The 22087-nt window shown below is 45.9% G+C and overlaps 1 protein-coding gene across 1 annotated transcript in view; it reads left to right on the forward strand.

The window, feature by feature from the left end:
• The window catches only part of PRPF6 (pre-mRNA processing factor 6), a 54839-nt gene extending 37897 nt beyond the window's left edge, over window positions 1–16942 (forward strand). The window contains exons 16-21 of the mRNA XM_087962330.1: window positions 1332–1508; window positions 4181–4314; window positions 6985–7076; window positions 8340–8454; window positions 15216–15342; window positions 15815–16942. Of these exons, the coding sequence (XP_087818456.1) occupies window positions 1332–1508; window positions 4181–4314; window positions 6985–7076; window positions 8340–8454; window positions 15216–15342; window positions 15815–15967 (798 nt within the window). The 3' untranslated portion in view covers window positions 15968–16942. The remainder of the gene's footprint in view (window positions 1–1331; window positions 1509–4180; window positions 4315–6984; window positions 7077–8339; window positions 8455–15215; window positions 15343–15814) is intronic.
• Window positions 16943–22087: the final 5145 nt, after the last annotated feature.

A 22087-nucleotide genomic window follows, 5' to 3' on the forward strand; every position in this document is an offset into this window, starting at 1 on the left:
CCCAGCTGGCTTTCATGCCTAAGGCAGGACTAGAACTCATAGTCTCCTGGTGATTGGCCCAAAGACACCCAGCCGGCTTTCATGCCTAAGGCAGGACTAGAATTCATAGTCATCTGGTGATTGGCCCAAAGTGGCTTTCATGCCCAGCTGGCTTTCATGCCTAAGGCAGGACTAGAACTCATAGTCTCCTGGTGATTGGCCCAAAGTCACCCAGCCAGTTTTCATGCCTAAGGCGGGACTAGAATTCCTAGTCATCTGGTGATTAGCCCAAAGTGGCTTTCATGCCCAGCTGGCTTTCATGCCTAAGGCGGGACTAGACCTCTCAGTCTCCTGGTGATTGGCCCACAGTCACCCAGCTGGCTTTCATGCCTAAGGCGGGACTAGAATTCATAGTCATCTGGTGATTGGCCCAAAGTGGCTTTCATGCCCAGCTGGCTTTCATGCCTAAGGCAGGACTAGGACTCATAGTCTCCTGGTGATTGGCCCAAAGTCACCCAGCTGGCTTTCATGCCTAAGGCGGGACTAGAACTCTCAGTCTCCTGGTGATTGGCCCAAAGTCACCCAGCTGGCTTTCATGCCTAAGGCGGGACTAGAATTCATAGTCATCTGGTGATTGGCCCAAAGTGGCTTTCATGCCCAGCTGGCTTTCATGCCTAAGGCAGGACTAGGACTCATAGTCTCCTGGTGATTGGCCCAAAGTCACCCAGCTGGCTTTCATGCCTAAGGAGGGACTAGAACTCTCAGTCTCCTGGTGATTGGCCCAAAGTCACCCAGCTGGCTTTCATGCCTAAGGCAGGACTAGAATTCATAGTCACCTGGTGATTGGCCCAAAGTCTTTCATGCCCAGCTGGCTTTCATGCCTAAGGCGGGACTAGAACTCTCAGTCTCCTGGTGATTGGCCTAAAGTCACCTAGTTGGGTGCCATGCTTAAGGCAAGACTAGATCTCAGAGTTTCTAATCTGGTGCTTTAACCACTTGAGCAAATTAACTCCCATGCTATAACTACTACCATTAATTTGTTATTAGTCCAATTTTTCTCATCCCCCCTCCCCCGCACAACATTGCTAAGCAGATCAAAATCCATATCTATAGTTTACAATCTTCCCATTTTTCCTTTCTAAGAGCTGGGGGGTGGCTAAGGAGCAACTTGAAACCAGCTGCTAGGCTGTTACAGTCAGCGGTGGAGCAGACGCTGTGCAGCCGAGTGGTTGTCCTCAGGACCACTGGCGAGCGTGTGCAAGGATCTAAAGAGTCTTGGAAGGTGGGGTTGGGGGGGGGTTCCCCCCTGGATTAGGGTCAAAGGTCAAGGGTCCTCGCTCCTCCTCCTCCAGGTCTTCATGAAATCCGTCAAACTCGAGTGGGTGCTTGGGAACATTGCTGCGGCCCAGGAACTCTGCGAGGAAGCCCTGAAGCATTATGAAGACTTCCCCAAGCTCTGGATGATGAAAGGGCAGATCGAAGAGCAGGAGGAGCTGATCGAGAAAGCCCGGGATGCTTATAATCAAGGAGTAAGCCTCTCCCGTTCTCTGAGACGATCGCGGGCTGTCTCAAAATGTATTTATCTCCGTGTGGGCTAGTAGAATAGAATAGAATGGAATGGAATGGAATGGAATGGAATGGAATGGAATGGAATGGAATGGAATGGAATGGAATGGAATGGAATAGAATAGAATAGAATAGAATAGAATAGAATAGAATAGAATAGAATAACGGAGTTGGAAGGGACCTTGGAGGTCTTCTAGTCCAGCCCCCTGCTTAGGCAGGAAACCCTATACCCTTTCAGAGCAATGGCTGTCCAATCTCTTATTAAAATCTTCCAGTGTTGGAGCATTCGCAACTTCTGGAGGCAAGTTGTTCCACTGATTAATTATTCTCACTCTCCTTAGTTCTAGGTTGCTTCTCTCCTTGATTAGTTTCCACCCATGGCTTCTGGTCCTGCTGTCAGGATTCCAGCACGTAAGCCCAATTAAATCATGAGTCTCGAGCCAAACTTCCAAAACTTCCAAAAGGATTTATTGGGAGTTAAAAGGTCCGGCCCTGCCTGGGTGTAGCCGACTCTGAGACACATCATTCATTGTCACCCTTGACCCTGGTTTCCCCCCACGCCCTGGGTGTATTGTAATTCATATTCTCCAATGGGACACATCCATAGCCCAGAGTAATCAGATATCAGGCTCTCCAGGTAGAATTTTGCCGCAGCAGAAACTTCAGCCACCTTGTTACTATCTTTGAAAACTTATTTATGGAATGCACTTTTGGTTGCCAAGCTGCTGCACTGCTCCCCCCTCCCTTTCTGTTGGCAGCTCTAAACAGACCATAGAAATATTTTATGAGTTGACACCCAAATTGTATAGTTAAAAGTCTGTAGAGATCCTCCGCCCTCCAGGTCATGGTTGTCCCAAAGGTGAAAATGATAACTGTCATACATAAGTAATTTATGATATAAGCATGAATGTTCATGAATTAGCAATATTCAAGTTACTTTGCTCTGCCCTTCCACGTTTACCTGCCCTCAGATGCTTTGGAGAATAGCTTGACTCCCTCTTCTTTGGGGCAGCCCCTCAAATACTGGAACACTGCTATTGTATCACCCCTAGTCCTTCTTTTCATTAAAGTAGACGTGCCCAGTTCCTGCAATCGTTCTTCATTTGTTTTACCTTCCAGCCCCTTAATCCTCTTAGTTGCTCTTCTCTGTACTCTTTCTAGAGTCTCAACATCTTTTCTGTAATGTGAGGACCAAAACTGGATGCAATATTCCAGGTGTGGCCTTACTAAGGTGATACTAATACTTCACGTGACCATGTCACTCCTAGTCCTTCTTTTCATCAAACTAGACATACCCAAGTCCTTAAGTGAATGTAGCAATCATAAACAAATATGGTGGTCATTGAGAGAACACCATAGTCATTAAGTGAACTCAATGTTCACAATGAATGTGGGTTTTTTTTGCCAGAAAGTTTAAATACAGGTAGTCCTCAACTTACAACAGTTTGTTTAGTGACTGTTCAAAGTTACAACACCACTGGAAAAAAACTGCCGTATTATGACAGTTTTTCACAGTTACGACCTTTGCAGCGTCCCCACGATCACATGATCAAAATTTGGATGCTTGGCAGCTGGTTCACCTTTATGACGGTTGCAGCGTCCAGGGATCACACGATCCCCTTTTACGACCTGACAAGCCGAGTCAATAGGGGAAGTCAGATTTACTTAAAAACCGAGATACTAATCAACTGCAGTGATTGACTTAACAACTGTGGCAAGAAAGTTCGTAAAATGGGGCAGAGTTGACTTAACAAACATCTCACTTAACAACAGAAATTTTGGGCTCCATTGTGGTCGTAAGTCGAGGATTACCCATAACAGACTAGCTCCTATGTTGAGGAATCATTGCAGTTATGAAGTCAGTAACAGAATTATTAAGAGAATCTGGTTTCTCCAGTGACTTTGCTCTCCAGAAGGTCCCAAGAGGGACTGCAACCGTCATAGAATAGAATAGAATAGAATGAAAAAGAATAAAATATATGGGATGGGAATGGAATAGAATAGAATGGAATAGAATAGAATAGAATAGAATAGAATAGAATAATAGAATAGAATAGAATAGGAATTATTTATTGGCCAAGTGTGATTAGACACACAGAGTGTATATGCTCTCAGTGTACATAAAGAAAAAAATAAAATACTATTCTATCCTATTCTATAAATTCAAACCAGTGTCTAAATTTTAATCATGTGACCATGGAGATGCTGGAACGGCCATAAGCCAGTCATAAGTCCCCTTTTTTTCCAGTGCCAAATGGTCACTAAACGAACGCTGCAGAGGTGGTATTCATCAGGTTCTGATCAGTACTGGAGAAACGGTAGCGGAAATTTTGAGTAGTTTGGAGAACTGGCCCCGCCCCCATCTATTCTCTGCCTCCCATTGAGTCCCAGCTGATTGGCTGGGTCTTCTTTGGTTGTCCTGCGCAGGAGAACAGAGCTGGAAAGCAGGTTAGTGGGGTGGGGAGGGAATGGAGATTTTACAGCATCCTTCCCCTGCCACGCCCACCAAGCCACACCTACCAAGCCACGCCCACATAACCAGTAGTAAAAATGTTTGAATCCCACCACTGCAACGGTGGTGGTAAGTTGAGAACTACCTGTACAACATTTTCTCTCTGTCTTTACTTCCCAACAGCTGAAAAAATGCCCTGGTTCAATCCCTCTTTGGCTGCTGCTGTCCAGACTGGAGGAGAAGGTCGGTCAGCTCACCCGAGCCAGAGCCATCCTGGAGAAATCTCGTCTGAAGAATCCCAAGAACCAAGATTTGTGGTAAGAGGACATTTTACTGTCGATCAGAAGCCGCGGCAGACTTTCATAGAGTTAAATACAATAATAGATTATTAACAGAAGACTTCGAAGTTTAACTTCGCCTGGGCATTTTTACTCCACTGGCCATTGCTGACTCTAGGGCAGGGGTCTCCAACCTTGGCAACTTTCAGCCTGGAGGACTTCAACTCCCAGAATTCCCCACCAGGCTTAAAGTTGCCATGGTTGGAGACCCCCGCTCTAGGGAACGATGCTCACCTCTGTTTGAAGGCCATTGAGCCAGCACTGTCCAAAAGACAGTCATGTGGCCAGCATGATGTTACAGAACGCTCTTACTTTCCCGTGGAAGTGATGCCTATTTATCTACTCGCATTTGCATGCTTTCGAACTGCTAGGTTGGCAGGAGCTGCGGTAACGATAGGAGCTCACCAGAGGTGGCATTCAGCAGGTTCTGACCAGTTCCGGAGAACCGGTAGTGGAAATTTTGAGTAGTTTGGAATACCACCTCTGACTGGCCCCGCCCCCATCTATTCTCTGCCTCCTGAGTCCCAGCTGATTGGCTGGGTCTTCTTTGGTTGCCCTGCAGAGGAGAACGGAGCTGGAAAGCAGGTTAGTGGGGTGGGGAGGGAATGGGAATTTTGCTGTATCCTTCCTCTGCCATGCCCACCAAGCCAAGCCACACCCACCAAGCCACGCCCACAGAACCCATAGTAAAAATATTTGAATCCCACCACTGGAGCTCACCCCATCTCAAGGTGCTCGGATCTCAAACCCGGGCGGTCAGCTTTACAGCTGACAAACTCAGTATCTTTAATCTCGGAGCCACTGCGCAGCCACTGTTCAATTACCTGTTACATACAGTAGATAGAGGACAGGCCAAGTTGGTTGTTCACCAGATAGTGAAGTTGATAAATTGCAAGCTTGCTTTACAAGGGGGAGAAAGTAATATTGCTGCAATATATTTATCAGTATTCAACCACACAGGACAATATATATATGTGTGTGTGTGTGTTTTGGTTTTTTGTTCTTTCTAATGCACATATTTTTTTAACGTTTTATCTACTTCGTTTGGAAAATTTTTTTTTCCTTTTTCTATTTTTTCCCATTTGTATTTTAATTTCCTGAATAAAATGCTTAGGTAGCCCTCCACTAAACGACTGTAATTGAGCCCAAAATTTCTGTTGATAAGCGAGACATTTGTGGACTGAGTTTTGCCCCATGTCACATTTTGCCACAGTTGTTAAGTGAATCACTGCAGTTGTTAAGTTAGTCCCACAGTTGTTAAGTGAATCCATGGACTTTGCTTGTAAGGTCATAAAAGGGGAACACATGACCTGGAAGATCACTGCAGCCGTCATAAATATGAGTCAGTTGCCAAGCGTCTGAATTTTGATCATGGGACCATGGGGATTCTGCAATGGTCATAAGTGTGGAAAATGCTCCCATTTTTCAATGCCGTAGTAACTTTGAACGGTCACAAAACAGACTGTTGTAAGTTGAGGACTACCTGTAAAATAAAATGCTAAAACGAAAAAGGAAGGAAACCCCTATGAAGGTTTGAGGAAAGCCTTCCTGGAGCCTTTCCACCTTTCCACCTTTCCTAGCTAAAACCTGGTGCTGTCAGCCTTGGGAGCCATTTTTTATTTAGAAGCTTTGAGGCTGCCATTGTCATGCCCCTGTTGGAATCTGATTCGGAGGGGGAGGTCGAACAGCTGACAGGGAGTGGGAGTGTGGCTCCGGTGGCTGTGGAAGAAACTGGGGAAGGGCACAGTCCGGCTGGGCAGAGCAGGGGAGAGATAGAACAAGGGAGAGGGCATTCAGAGGAAGACCAGGCCCACCCCCTCTTCATCCTAGGGCACGCAGGGAGGAACAGAGAAGGGAGCAACGTAAGTTGCATGGCTTACAGGGGAGGAAAAGGCCCCGATTCCCTTCATTAGCTGCAGCTGAGAAAACAGGTTTTAAAAAGGGAAGCTGCACACAGCACCTTGCTGGAAGCAAAGCATGAATTATCTGTTTGCCGAGGCTTATCTGGGTTCTGGCATCCTCCCCATCTGTGTGTGTTTCGTTGGCTTTGAAGTCTGCAATTCCTTATCCTGCCCTCTCCTGTTAATTGCTGCAGCGTGGTTTGTGTTGATTTTTATTTATAATTATATATACTTTGGGTTCGGACTGAATTTCCTCCCCTTAAACTCTCCTGTTCCTGGGAGAGTTTTCATCTCCAGCCGAAGTTAACTGGACATTGGGGGCCAAGTTGGAAGGTATTAAAGGGACTTTGCCTACTTTTGTGACTTTGTTGCTTTTGTGCCACGCCCCAGGTCATCACAGCCACATTCAGTGCCTGGGAATTTGGGAGGGGGGGATTTCATAGTGAGGTAGAAGATTAGACTCAACAACATTCATTCTCCGAGAGTCAAGGACAAGTTACCTTGCACCTGGAGAGGAGTGTGTGGAGTTGGGACGATGATTTGATTGGGCCACTGATGGGTGCAGGGAATGGATCTTTGAATTTCTCTTGGGGAAGGGAAAACCCAGAACTCTCAGATTCGAGTTTTCCCAGGTGTGCCAATATGACAACTCTAATAAAACGGAACTTTTGAGGAAATGCCCGTCTCGGAGTTTATTGGATTGGAGTTGGTTAGCTGGAACGCTGACAGGTGCTTTGTCTTTCTGTAGGCTGGAATCGGTGCGTTTGGAGTACAGAGCTGGACTGAAGAACATTGCAAACACTTTGATGGCCAAAGCACTGCAGGAGTGTCCCAATTCGGGTACGAAAGGCGTCATTCCGGTTTGGCAACTTTGCTCAACCTGACAATACCGTACAATACAATTAACAACAAAGTGTTAAATACTGTTTTACCATGCCTTGGTAAGGCCACACCTGGAATACTGTGTTGAGTTTTGGTCGGCACGATGTAAAAAAGATGTTGAGACTATAGAAAGAGTGCAGAGAAGAGCAACCAGGATGATTAGGGGACTGGAGATTAAAACTTTCAATGAACAGTTGCTGGAATCGGGTAGGTCTAGTTTGATGAAAAAAAGGACTAGGGGAGACATGATAGCAGTCTTCTAATATCTCAGGGGTTGCCACAAAGAAAAGAGGATTGACTTATTCTCTTAAGGCAAGGGGTCTTCAAACTTGGCAAGTTTAAGACCTGCGACTTCAACTCCCAGAATTCCTGAGCTAACATGACTGGAGGAGGAATTCTGGGAGTTGAAGTCCACAAGTCTTAAAGCTGTGAAGGTTGAAGACCCCTGACTTAAGGCATCAGAAAGGCTGGACAAGAAGCAGTGGATGAACCCTGATCAAGGAGAGAAGTGATCTAGAACTGAGACAGATTTCCTGAAAGTGAGAACAATTAACCAGTGGAACAACTTGCCTCCAGAACTTGTGGGTGCTGCAACAGTGGAAGTTTTTAAGAAGAGATTAGATAACTATCTGAAATGGTACAGGGTTTCTGCCTGAGCAAGGGTTGGACTATAAGGCCTCCGAGTTCCCTTCCAACTTCTATTCTATCCCATTCCACTCCATTCCAGTTCTCTATTCTATTCCAGTTTTCTTTTCTTTTCTTTTCTTTTCTTTTCTTTTCTTTTCTTTTCTTTCCTTTCCTTTCCTTTCCTTTCCTTTCCTTTCCTTTTCCTTTTCCTTTTCCTTTTCCTTTTCCTTTTCCTTTTCCTTTCCCTTTCCCTTTCCCTTTCCCTTCCCTTTCCTGTTCCATTCCGTTCCATTCCAGTTATTCTATTCTATTCTATTCTATTCTATTCTATTCTATTCTATTCTATTCTAGTTCTCTGTTCCATTCCATTCTACTCATTTATTTCCCCCCCCCCCTCTTTTTTTAAAGTACAGGTAGTTCTCAACACAGGACCACAATGGAGCCTGCCTATTACAGTTATAGGTCGTATCAATTGTAAATCCTGCCGCGGCTGAGGAAATTATCCTTCCCTTGACCATGGCGAATCGGCTGCGGCAAATTGTCCTAGACCCCCTTCCTGGATCAGTTCTGACTTCTGCCTCTTCTGCCTTTTAGGAATCCTGTGGTCGGAAGCCATCTTCTTAGAGGCCAGGCCTCAGCGGAAGACCAAGAGCGTGGACGCTCTGAAGAAGTGTGAACACGATCCTCACGTCCTCCTGGCAGTGGCCAAGTAAGTCGTAATGCCTGTTTTATTTTAAGGAGGTTGAATACTACCCTCTCATGCAGATACGAATCCAGATACACAGATCAGAAAAAAGATCAGAAAGGAATATTTGCTAAAGGCTGAGGACCTAGGCCAGTGTTATGCAATCTTGGCGGTTTAAAGGTGGGTGGACTTCAACTCCCAGAATTCCTCAACTCCCAGTTTTTCTGCACAGCTGGCTGGATCACTTTAGCGCAGGGGTCTTCAAACTTGGCAGCTTTAAGACTTGTGGACTTCAAACTCCCAGAATTCCTCCTCCAGTCATGTTAGCTCAGGAATGCTGGGAGTTGAAGTCCACAAGTCTTAGACGTGGAGGAAAGTAAACAGCGGGATGCCACCAAGGTTCCGTCTTAGGCCCAGTACTCTTCAATGTCTTCATAAACGACTTAGATGAGGGAATAGAAGGAGAACTTACCAAATTTGCAGATGATACTAAGCTGGCAGGAATAGCTAACACCCAAGAAGATAGGCTCAAGATTCAGATGGATCTTGACAGACTAGAACACTGGGCCGTATCTAACAAAATGAAATTCAGTGTAGAGAAAAGGAAAGTCCTACACTTAGGCAAGAAAAACCCAAAGGACACATATAGACTGGGGGAAACCAGGCTCAATAGCAGGAACTGTGAGAGGGATCTTGGAGTCTTAGTGGACAACCAGCTAAATAGGAGCCAGCAGTGTGGCAGCAGCAGCCAAAAAAAGCCAATGCAATCCTAAGTTGCATTAACAGAGGGTCAAGATCAAGGGAAGTACTAATACCACTCTATAAAGCCTTAGTAAGGACACACCTAGAGTACTGCATCCAGTTTTGGTCACCACATTATAAAAAAAGATGTTGAGACTCTGGAAAAAGTACAGAGAAGAGCAATTAGGATGATTAGGGGATTGGAGACTAAAACATATGAAGAACGGTTACAGGAACTGGACTTGGCTAGCCTAGTGAAGAGAAGGACCAGGGGAGACGTGATAGCAGTCTTCCAATATCTGAGGGGCTGCCCCAGAGAGGAGGAAGGGGTCAAGCTATTTTCTAAAGTGCCTATAGGCCAGACAAGGAATAATGGATGGAAACTGAATCAGGAGAGATTCAACCTGGAAATAAGGAGAAACTTTCTGACAGTGAGAACAATTAACCCATGGAACAGCTTGTCCTCGGAAGTTGTGGGAGCGCCATCACTTGAGACTTTCAAGAAGAGATTGGACTGCCGTCTGTCAGAAATGGTGTAGAGTCTGCTTGGATGGGGGGGGGGTGGGGGGTGGATTAGATGACCTACAAGGTCCCTTCCAAGTCTGATTTTCTGTTATCTGATTTGCCAAGTCTGAAGACCCTTGCTTTAGTGTTTCTCAACCTTGGTAACTTAAAGATGTGTAGACTTCAATTTCCAGAATTCCCCAGCTTTCCTGCACCGTGCAACTGGCTGGACCATTTTACTATCTCTCAACCTTGATAGCTTGAAGAGGTGTGGACTTCAACTCCCAGAATTCCCCAGCCAGCTGGCTGGGGAATTCTGGGAGTTGAAGTCCACATCTCTTCCAATTGTCAAGGTGGAGAGACCCTGTAATAGATGCAAGTAAGCAAGGGGTAATTTCACACCTCTCTTTTGCCGTTTTCACTATTCCTCAACAGCCATTTTGATTTCACTTTTCCCTGTACTAACATGGCTAGGAAGGAACGGAGTTTGCGGGGCGAGGGAGAGATAGAAAGGTTGTTTTGCTATTTTTGAAGACAAAAGAGAAAATCACGCACACAGGCCCTTGGTCCCTCGTACCCATCCTTGCTTCTTCCTTTTCTGTAGATGAAAAAGAAATAAAATAATAATGCACACGAGGTAACCCTTCGAAGGGGAAATGCTGCAGGGAAGGAAGGAAGAGGTGGGGTGGATTATTTCGAGAGAGGGAATCAAGCCATCTTTTGGGTAACACCTTTTATTAAAAGGCAGCTCAGGAAAGCTTCAATAGGAGGGAAGGGTTTTTTCCCACTCCCCTTCAAGGGGTTGGACTAGAAGACCTCCAAGGTCCCTTTAAAAACCCTATTTATTCTATGTTCTTTGCTGAGGGAATAAAACCAACAAAAGGCACTGTCCTGTATTTCTGTTGGCTCAAAGCAGATTTTTTTTCCTTCTTCTTGCAATTAAGCCTGAGTGGATCTTTTAGTCCTTTTCGTTCGACTGGGAAACATTAGGGAACGTGCTGTGGGGTCCTTGGCCCTGCCAGGGAGTCCTTTCCGCTACCATCCCTGACATCTGAACAGCACGCATGGTCCTTTTCCCATTATTTTAATGAGCAAAGGAGCACTCAGTGTGCTCTCCAATTCTCCTCCTGGCCCAGATTGACTGGAGGAAAATCCCAGGGTGGCTGGGCGTTGTTTCTCCATCTCTACCCTGAAAGCCATCAATAAAGGAGAATATTTGTATCTCAGGGTTGACATCCTTGGTGTCAGGGTGTCCCAGGGACGCCCTAATGAATTCATGAGCCTCGAGCCAAGTTTCAAAAAGAAATCCAATTATTGATTAAGAGCAAGGTGTCGGCCCTTTCCCAAATGCAGCCAGCCCTGCCTCATGTAATTTACTGCCCACCTATGACCCTGTTTCCCACCGCCTCGCAGGGTGTGTCATAAATCACATTCTCCAACTGGAGCGCTTTTGCAAACACACCTCTCCGGCTTGCTCTAGTAACCTGGGATACAATCTGGAGAAAGGTATGTGTGGAATATGCTTCTGGCCATAGCAACCAAGCTTCTCCACCAGTTCTCCCCCCCGCTCCCCGCCTATGGCAACTCAAGAGCAAGCTAGGGATGCTTTACGAGTTGACACTTGGGTCCTTGGTGCTCTCCAAGCTCGATTGTTTTCTTGTGGACCTTTCATGACCCAACTAGGGAACCTCATCAGTGCTAGTAAAGAGTTAATATCTGCTGTCTGTTTATGTTTTGATGTCTTGCCAGTCTGTGTTGGGTGAGGGCAGTCTTAAGAGATTCTTTGGTTGGGCTGTTGGCTTATTTGGCAGTTTCTTGATTGGGGTGTTGCTTATTTGGTGGTTGATCTGAAGTTGACCTTGAAGTTGATCTATGCTGATCTGGGGGCTGATCGCTGGTGGAGAAGGTGCTGGAGTCTTTATAATAGACATTAACAACATCTACAGACTGTGCAAAGAGACTATTCATGCAGCCCCAAAGGGGAGTTATTATTGTTGTCGTCCTCCCCCCGCTGCAAACCTCCCTCCCTTCTAGCACTGATGATGTGACATAATTTGGGTGATGAAACGTCTGCAAGAAAAGAAGCAAGCTCAGACAACACGAAGGACCCCTCCCGAAAGCCATTGACAAGAGGTAGCAACCCTTTCCAACACAATAAAGTAGGCGCCTGTCTCTTTCTTCCAAACATCCTTCCTGCTGCCAAGTCATCCTCAGCCAATTGTCCTGCCGTTTGGCCTGTTACTGGGTGATGTTGTTTCACCCAGAATCTCGCTCCATGGGGTCCTAGATGCTCCCTGACGTTTGGACGTTTTCTTGCTTTCCTTAACCAGCTAGGTAACATCATCAGTGATAGAAGGGAAGGGTCTTTGTGGAGTGGAAGAGGAGAAGTTGCTGCTGCTGCTGCTGCCTTGAGCATGAAAGTCGGCTGGGTGACTTTGGGCCGATCACCAGGAGTGAGTTCCGGTGCCACTTTAAACATGAAAGCCAGCTGGGTGACTTTGGTGCTACTCACCAGGAGATGGAGAGTTCTAGTCCTGCCTTAAATAGGAAAGCTGACTGGGTGACTTTGGACCAATTACCAGGAGAGAATGAGTTCTAGTCCCACCTTAGGCATGAAAGCCGGCTAGGCGAGACTCATTTTTCTCTCAACCCAACCCACCTCACAAGGTTGTTATTGTGAAGAAAAAGAGGAGGAGGAGGAGGAGGAGGAGGAGGAGGAGGAGGAGGAAGAAGTCTTAGATATGCTTGCTGCCTAATATTTATAAATAATATTTATAAAGTAGCACAAGTGAGATCAAAACAAAGTAAAATAAAATAAAGTAAGATTCTCTTCCTCTTGCACCGACAAATAAACTTTGCTTGGTTCTGTCTTAAGCACAAGCCTTGTAAATAGTTTTTGGCAACCTCTCGCTTCCAAGGCCTACCCACTTCGCAAATAACCTCCTCCTCCACCCCCCCTTTAGGCAATTGAAGGAACAAGTCCTCTGCCCCCAATCAAGTCCTCTGCCCCCAATCGTGTTTACTAGACCATAAACATGCCCAGTGGAACAGCCTGATCTGCCAGGTAGCCTTTTTAGTAAATGTCAAGAACTGGAACTCCCTGGGCGTGGATGGAACCCCTGTGCCGCGATGCAGAACCGGTGCCTGGGACATGGCACAGAGGCAGCTGTTCTGACGTGAGGGATTTCTTTTAGAAGGAATATTTCAGAATGCGTATAACCAGCAGGGAAAGCTGGACGTTGAGAATTCAGCCCACGTTCTGGTGGCTTTTCTCCATTGTGGTGAGAGTCTTCGGCGGTGCTTCGGTTAAATTTCCTCATTTAGAGGCAACGGTGTCATGCCCTTGTTGGAGTCTGATTCTGAGGGGGAGATTGAGCAGCTGACAGGGAGTGGGAATGTGGCTCTGGTGGCTGTGGAAGAAAGGGGGAAGGGCACAGTCCAGCTGGGCGTTCAGACCCAGGCCCACCCCCTCTTCATCCTAGGGCACGCAGGGAGGAATGGAGAAGGGAGCAATGTGGCTTACGGGAGAGGAAAAGGCCCTGATTCCCTTCATTGGTTGCAGCTGGGAGAACAGGATATAAGTTGGGCGTTTGCACACGGCTCCTTGCTGGAAGCAAAGCGTGCATTATTTTGGCCGAGCCCTATCTGGGTTTTGGCGTCCTCTGCGTTATCCTTTGAAAGTCTGCAATTTATCATCCTGGCCTGTCGTGTTAATTACTTCAGCGTGGTTTTGTGTTAGTTTTTAAAATTTCTAATTATCTTCACTTTGAGTTCAGACTGCATTTCTTCCCTTTGTAGACTGTTTTTGGAAGAGTTTGATCTCCAGACGAGGATAACTGGACCTTGGGGGCCAAGTTTGGAGGCATTAAAGGGAATTTATTCTACTTTGGTGACTTGGTTATTTTTGTGTCACGCCCCCGGGTCATCACACAATGCTGTACCAGAGAATGAATTCATTTATATATTTATCAGATTTGCGTCGATGAACTTAACAAACAAAACGGGGACCAGAATTTCCTGCGGCCTAGCACGGTGGCTGTTAATTGTGCCCAATTTTACAAATTCTTTTTTAGCCACGGTCGTTAAGCGAAATCACTGCGGTGGTTCAGTGAATCGTACAGTTCAGCAAATCCGGCTTCTCGCGTTGGCTTTGCTTGCCAGAAGCCGGCCTGTGGCAAATTAGGGGGCGTGCATAAGCGCACCAACGTGCCTACCGTCCCTGTCCTATTGTTTCTCTTATTCTTCTTTTATTTTTCTTATATGTACCCATTTCATGTATTCACAACTATGTATACACTTATACTTATTATCTTGTAAACAATTGGCAAATCAAATAAATAAATAAATAAAATAAATAAATGTTCACAGGATCCTGGGATGCTGCAATTGTCTTATAAATATATGCTGGTTGCCAAACACCGGAATTTTGATTGCGTGACGGGTGGGGGGGATGGAGGGGGGGGGAATTCATTTTTTTAACCACCGGTTCTGTGGCTTTAGTTGGTGGCTGTGGCTTGGTGGTCATGTGACTGGGTGGACGTGGCCAACTCGACATCACTCATGTCAAGAGGTGCTTGTTGCCTGGCCTCTCATGACAGTGGGGATGTTGCAATGGTCATAAGTGTGAAAAATGGTCATAAGTCACTTCTCTGAACTGCTTAGAAAGTTAAGGGGTTCTATAGAACCGGTCAGAACCAGTAGCATCCCACCCCTGGGCGGGGATGCTATGATGGAGGATCTGAACACAAGGTCACTTTTCTCAGGGCTCTGAACAGTTGTTAAATGAATGGTTTTAAGCCTATGTGGCTACCACTTGTTCTCTTATACAGGAAGGTTCCACTATCCATAGAATACGAGGGCTGGAAGGGTCCTTGGAGGTCTTCTAGCCCAACCCCTTGTCCCAAAGGTGCTTTTTTCAAGAGGCAACTGGACTTCCTTTGTTTTTGTTTTTTCTTTTGAAGATGTTTCGCTCCTTATCCAAGAAGCTTCTTCAGCTCTGACTGAGTGGTGGGGAAATGGAAGGATTTGCATCCTTTTAGAGGGTTGTTGAGGCCACCTGGAGGTTTACCTGTGTCCTCAGGATGCTTTTTTTTCAAGAGGCAACTGGACTCTTTTTTTTTTTTTTTGAAGATGTTTTGCTTTTCATCCAAGAAGCTTCTTCAGCTCTAACAGGAGGTTGGGGAAAGAGAAGGATTTATATTCCTTGTAGACAGCTGGTCATTTGCATCCTTTTAGAGGGTCGTTGAGGCCACTTGGAGGTTTTTCTGCGTCCTCAGGGTCAACTGAATGGTTCTCCTTGTTCCCGTGGTTTGCCATTTTCCCTCTGGAAATCCATTCCTCCTCCCACACCATTCATTCCAAGGCTGTTCATCCCAAATGGTGTAGCTAAAAGTGAGAATCTCTGCCGATTTTTGAGTCAAGGCAAGTGGACCTTGTAGCATCCCAATCAAACAGTCCTCCTCCTCCAGACTCTTGTTTTGACCAGAAAGACGTTCCTGGTCTCCTTAGATTGTCTTCTCCTTCTTCCTCCTCCTCTGCAGGTTGTTCTGGAGCGAACGCAAAATAACCAAGGCTCGGGAATGGTTCCATCGGACCGTGAAGATCGATTCTGACCTGGGGGACGCTTGGGCGTTCTTTTATAAATTTGAGCTCCAGCACGGCACCGAGGTAAAAGAAAAGATGGCACAACTCAAACGGGGACTTAATGGAGAGACTTGGCTAATTGGGGAGAGTAGGCTAAGGTGGCTTTGGTGAGTTCTAGTCCTGCCTTAGGCATGGAAGTTACTCCGTACCTTGCGTCATTGGCCGGGACACCGGGAGTTCTAGTCCCACTTTAGTCATGAATGCTAGTCGGGTGACTTTGGGCCAATCCCCCCAGGTGACCGTGAGCTCTAATCCCACCTTAGGCATGGAAGCCAGCTGGGTGTCTAGCCAGTCACTCTCCCGTAGCCCAACCTACCTCACAGGGTTGTTGTGGAATAGCTAGGAGGAAGGAATATTTACCCCCTTGATATCACCTGACATTATCCATCCAGTAATAAAGGCAGGATAAAAATACGACAAGGCAAATTTAAAACCCTACAAGGTTAAAGCAAGCTTTGCCCCCCCCCCTTTCCCCCCCCCTTCCATCCCGATGCAGGAACAGCAGGAAGAGGCGAGGAAGCGCTGTGAAAATGCCGAGCCCCGGCACGGGGAGCTGTGGTGTGAGGTCTCCAAGGACATCAGCAACTGGCAGAGCAAGATTGGCGAGATCCTGATGCTGGTGGCCGCCAAGATCAAGAACACGTTCTAGAAGAAGAGGAGAGCCGTGGCCTCAAGAGGGGGCCTTGGGTCAAAGGGACTCTCCTGGGGTGATCCCTCTGTGCTCCGAGCATGGAGAAGCGCGAGAGAGCGCCGGGCAGCATCTCTTTTGCCACACCCGGGCCGTGCCATCCTGACAGCTGACCGGTCACGAGGACAATGAACTGCGTAGGGGATGTTTTGTATAGCAGCTTAGCCATCCTGAAGAGCGGACTTCACAGTCCTAGCTGACAGGCAGATGTTTCCTCTGCTGTCTGAAGTCTCCAGGTGTTTGTTTTCTCCAAATTCCTTTGAAAAGCTTCTGGCCGGTGGGCCCTCCTATGGACGCATCGGTTTCTAATATCCAGCTTGCCTACCTGAATCCTCCCCCTCCTCCTTCTCTTCCTCCTCCTCCTCCTGCTCCTCCTCCTCCTGCTCCTCCTCCTGCTCCTCCTCTCCTCTTCCTTCTCCTTCCATGTCTTCCTCCTTCTCCTCCTCTCCGCCTTCTCCTTTTCTTCTCTTCCTCCTCCTCCTCCTTCCATGTCTTTCTCCTCTCCTCCTCCTCCTCTTCTCTCCTTCTCCTCCTCCTCTTCTCCTCTTCCTCCTCCTTCTCCTTTCATGTCTTCCTCCTCCTCCTCCTCCTCCTCCTCCTCCTCCTCCTCCTCCTCCTCCTCCTCCTCTTCTCCTTCTCCTCCTCCTCCTCTTCTCCTCTTCCTCCTCCTTCTCCTTTCATGTCTTCCTCTTCCTCCTCCTCCTCCTCCTCCTCCTCCTCCTCTCCTCTTCCTTCTCCTTCCATGTCTTCCTCCTCCTCCTCCTCCTCTCGCCTTCTCCTTTTCTTCTCTTCCTCCTCCTCCTCCTTCCATGTCTTCCTCCTTCTCCTCTCCTCCTCCTCCTCCTCCTCCTCTCTCTCCTTCTCCTCCTCCTCTTCTCTTCCTCCTCCTTCTCCTTTCATGTCTTCCTCCTCCTCCTCCTCCTCCTCCTCCTCCTCTTCTCCTTCTCCTCTCCTCCTCCTCTTCTCCTCTCTTCCTCCTCCTTCTCCTTTCATGTCTTCCCTCCTCCTCCTCCTCCTCCTCCTCCTCCTCCCTCCTCCTCTTCTCCTCCTCCTCTTCTCCTCTTCTTCCTCCTCCTTCTCCTTTCATGTCTTCCTCCTCCTCCTCCTCCTCCTCCTCCTCCTCCTCGCTATTTAAAGAGTGCCATCTATTTTTCTACTTCCACTTTTCCACCGCATTCTGTAGGAATCCTCAACTAGACATTTATCTTTGGCAAGGACCAATTCAGAAAACCACCAGACCGGTGGGAAAGTGACATATGTCATTTAAAAAGTACTGTTGGCACATAGAAAGTGGAGGGAGAAACAGACAGGATTGCCACAGGAAAACTGGTTGAGACATACCATCTCGTCAAAATGCTTTTTTTAAAAAAAAAATTGAAATAAGGTACCGTTCTCACAGGTTTTCCCCCTTCCCCCCTTTTCTCTTTAAGTTTTTGTTTGTTTGCTGCTTCTTTGGGATTTTAAATAACCGTGCTTTCAAATCTGTAGAAGAATTATCCCGAAATACAGGAAGGAATAAGTGAGTGCGTGGGGAAAAAAAATGTGTTTAAGCAACAGATTATTTTCTAAAAGGGCAGATAGACCTAAAGAGAGAATACAGTATGAAAAGAGAAGCGTTTTGGTGGAAGGAAAGGGGTAGACTGGCAGACGCCTCGCTGTAGTAGTAGAAAAATATCACCTAAACAAACTCTATTTAAATTGTTCTTCTCATAGCAATAGTTTCTGATCTAGTATGTTTGAAACATTTCATTTTTTTTTAAAAAGGAAGCACTTTCCTGGTTTAACTCTTCCCTCCTGGAGTCCCCTTCCCGATTAAAATTCTTTGTCTGTTCAGGAAAATTGTTTTTTGTGTATTAAAACATATTGGAATGTTTTCGCATAGCATCCTTGGTTGTTGTTTTTTTGGGGGGCAGGGGGCGGATTGTGTACACCCACAACAGCTATACATAAACAGTAGCATGCTACTATCAAATACAAGTTCGGTTAGGGTTTGCGCCCGTCTGACACTAAATCAATTTGGTCCGGATCATTTTCTGGTTTTGGTTTACTTTATTGTCATTGCCCCTCGTACAACGAAATTAAATGCCATCTTCGGTGTATATGATAACTATAAAAATGAAACACACATCCTTCTCATTCTATACCTAGAATTGAAAACCCCTGATATTGCATTAATGTTGCACTATACAGTAGAATTCAATAGAGTTACTGCCCTGGGATAGAAGCTGTTTTTCAGCCTATTTGTCCTTGTTTTTATTATCCTGTGCCGTCTGCCAGATGGTAATAGTTCAGAAACAAGGGTTCCCAGGATGAGATGGATCTTTGAGAATGTTTTGAATATTTTTAAGGCAGTGGGAGCTATAAAACTCTTCCAAAGAGGGGAGAGGGCAACCCATGATCCTCTGGGCAATGACGTTCACCCTCTGGAGTGCTTTTCTATCTGCCCCTGTACAATTGGTGTAGGATGTTAAAAGGCTCTCTATGGTGCAGCGGTAGGTCACCAGCAGTTTTTCATTCAGTTGTTGTTTTCTGAGAAGTCTCAGGTAGTATAATCTCCGCTGGGCCCTTTTGACCAGGGCTGCAATGTGAGCACCCCCAGATCAGGTCCTCTTTTATGGTAACACCCAGGAACTTAAAACTGGCCACTTGCTCCACTCGGTCTCCATTGATAATAGCAAGGGCTGGATGTCTGATCTTCTATAGTCCACTCTAAGCTCCTTGGTCTTTTAATTCTTCCCCAAACAGCCACTGTGGATGCTTTTGATGGGGTCCAAAATTAATCAGACATATAAACCGAGTGAGAAGGATTGGGCGACTGGAACATGCTGTCAGCGTTCCGAGTAATGCACCCATAGAAAGCAGAAGTCCGAGGCAGGAAACTTCCTCAAAAGAGCAAATTTATTGGATACATCATATTGGCACAGCTGGTGAAAACCAACTCTGAAAGTTCCCGTGGCTTTCACCTAACTCAAAAGTGAAAGTTTCCCCTTTCCCCCCCCCCCCCCAGTCATCAGTCACATTGTCCAATAGAGGTGCGGGCCGGTTGCTCGGTTACTCTACTTCGCCTCTTCCCAGCCACCTGTTGAAATGTCCTTGGTTCCCACAAGAAAACATTTTGTTTTGACTACAAAACCCCAGCTAACTATCCCCCTCCCCTTTTCTCTCTCGGGGCAACCCTGAAGCCGTAAAGATGGCCTCAACCAGGTTCGCTTCTGGGTTGTAAAAGGTAACGGTTCTCCTCGCACATACGTGCTAGTCGTTTCCAGCTCTAGGGGGCGGTGCTTATCTCCGTTACAAAGCCGAAGAGCCAGCGCTGTCCGAAGAGGAGACGTGGTCATGTGGCCGACATGACTAAACGCCAAAGGCGCATGGAACGTTGTTCCCTTCCCAGTATTTTTCTACTTGCATTTTTTACGTGCTTTCAAGCGGTTAGGTTGGCAGAAGCTGGGACAAGGAACGGGAGCACACTCCGTTACGCGGCATTAGGGATTCAAACCGTCGAACTGCCGACCTTTCTGGTCGACAAACTCAGCGTCTTAGCCACTGAGCCACTGCATCCCCTGAAAGTTCCCATGGTTCTGGATTCCCACGTTCTGGGTTGAAACATGCATTAAAAACCCCTTTGTAAATAAAATTTAACTTTCCATCCATTGCGCATCCCCTTTGTAAATAAAATTTAACTTTCCATCCATTGTTTCTTCACCTGCCTTTTGTTTCTTCGGAAAATAAGTTGGACTCCCTCTTCTTTGGGGCATCCCCTGAGATATTGGAAGACTGTTATCACGTCACTCCTAGTCCTTTTCACCAAACTAGACATATTCAATTCCAGCAACCATTTTTTTATATGTTTTAGCCTTCAGTCCCTTAATCAACTTAGTTGCTTATCTCTGCACTTTTTTTCCAAAGTCTTACCATCTTTTTTTGTAACGTGGGGACCAAAACTGTATGCAGCACTCTAGGCATGGCCTTACCAAGGCAGTACTAATACATCATGTGATTTTGATTCTGTCTCTGTTTAAACAAGTAAGGATTCTATTAGCTTTTTGGCCAGGCAGCTGATAGAAATAAAATCCCCCAATATAAACCCCAATAAATCAATTGTCCCCTGGCAAGAACAATCAACCCCACCTCCCTTGATGGGCTCTGGATCACCCTGGGATCTCCAGAATCAGGTCTTCAGAAAGTGTGTCAAAGTAGAGGCCAATCATAGGGAATTTACTGTAGGAACTCTTGAGATGTCTGGACTTCAACTCCCAGAATTCCCCAGCCAGCCGGGTAAATGCAGTCTGGTTGCAGATGCTGAAAACGTGGCCACAAGGAGCTTTTATGAGGAGGCAACTGGGCTTTCTTGTTTTTTTTCTTTGAAGACGTTTCGCTTCTCATCCAAGAAGCTTCTTCAGCTCTGACAGGATAGCGGGGAATGGACAATTTGGAATGAACACCCTTTGAATGGTGTGGGAATAGGAATGGATTTCCAGAGGGGAAAAAATTGCAGGCTAGAGGAATCATTTGCACCACTCAGGTGACCCTGAGGACACAGATAAACCCTCCAAGTGGCCTCAACGACCCTCTAAAAGGAATGCAAATGACCAGCTGCCTGCAAGGAATGTGAATCTTTCCATTCCCCACCATCCTGTCAGAGCTGAAGAAGCTTCTTGGAGGAGAAGAGAAACATCTTCAAAGAAAAACCAGAAAGTCTAGTTGCTTCTTGAAAAACAAGCACCTTTGGGAGAAGTTTGAAAAAACGGAATTAGATCCATCCCTAATTTTTTAAAAAACAGCCACTCTTGGACACAAGGAGGCACTAGCGGGCTATCTCTAATTCGTTGCTGACTCCGAAAATTGGAAATTTCTGAACATATAAATTTATTTCACGCTCCTGGGGTTAGAAGGTCTCCTCCAGTTGGGAATGACTCAGAATGGTGTGCATCCCGACCTCTATAAATAGAGTTAAAAGCAATAGAATGAAAAATCATACATAAGTGTTTATTCCGGCCACTCCCCACCTCCCATTCCTTATTTGATAGAATAATGAAGCTGTAAGAGGTTTCCTTTTTTTTAATGTTTTATTTGTTTTTTTTTATATAACATGTAAGAATTCAATTTCAATCAAACACTGTGCTGTCTGGGTACAATTATTTTTAGGCAATTATAATCAAGATGTTTACAATAGTTTTCATCAATAATATTAATACTATAATAATAATATTTAACTTATACGCTTGAACAAATCTCCTTATGACATTTGTCCTTTTTATATTTCCATATTTCTAACTTCTGGTTTTATTAACTAACCATTGGTAAAATAAGTCCCATATCAAGAAATATGCAGTTTCTTCTTTTTCCTTAACTGCTTAAATTAGTAGACCAGCGAAATACTGCGGACATAATATATTTAGATTTCAGCAAGGCATTTGACAAAGTAGACCACAAGCTACTTTTTGGTAAGCTAGAAAAAAGTGGGATAGATAGCATCACCACCAGATGGATTTGCAACTGGCTGACAAACCGCACTCAACGAGTAGTCCTTAATGGGTCTAAGTCTACATGGAGGGAAGTAAGTAATGGGGTGCCACAAGGTTCCGTCTTAGGCCCAGTACTCTTCAGTATCTTCATTAACGACTTAGATGAGGGAATAGAAGGGGAACTTACCAAATTTGCAGATGATACTAAGCTGGCAGGAATAGCTAACACCCAAGAAGATCGGCTCAAGATCCAGGTGGACCTTCACAGACTAGAACACTGGGCCGTATCTAACAAAATGAAATTCAATGTAGAGAAATGTAAAGTCCTACACTTAGGCAAGAAAAACCCAAAGGACACATACAGACTGGGTGAAACCAGGCTCAATAGCAGGAACTGTGAGAGGGATCTGGGAGTCTTTTTGGCTGCAGTAGCAGCCAAAAAAACTAATGCAATCCTAAATTGTATTAACAGAGGGATACAGTCAAGATCAAGGGAAGTACTAATACCACTCTATAAAGCAGGGTGGGCAACTACGGCCCGTGGGCCACATCCGGCCCGTTGGTCTGTCCAACCGCCCGCCCCTGAAAAAAAAATCGCTGTGCGTGGCGTATTGCC

This window comes from Notechis scutatus, chromosome 3, assembly GCF_049901735.1.
Source record: "Notechis scutatus isolate UNSWTSFEM ecotype Mainland chromosome 3, rNotScu1.2, whole genome shotgun sequence".
NCBI lineage: Eukaryota > Metazoa > Chordata > Lepidosauria > Squamata > Elapidae > Notechis > Notechis scutatus.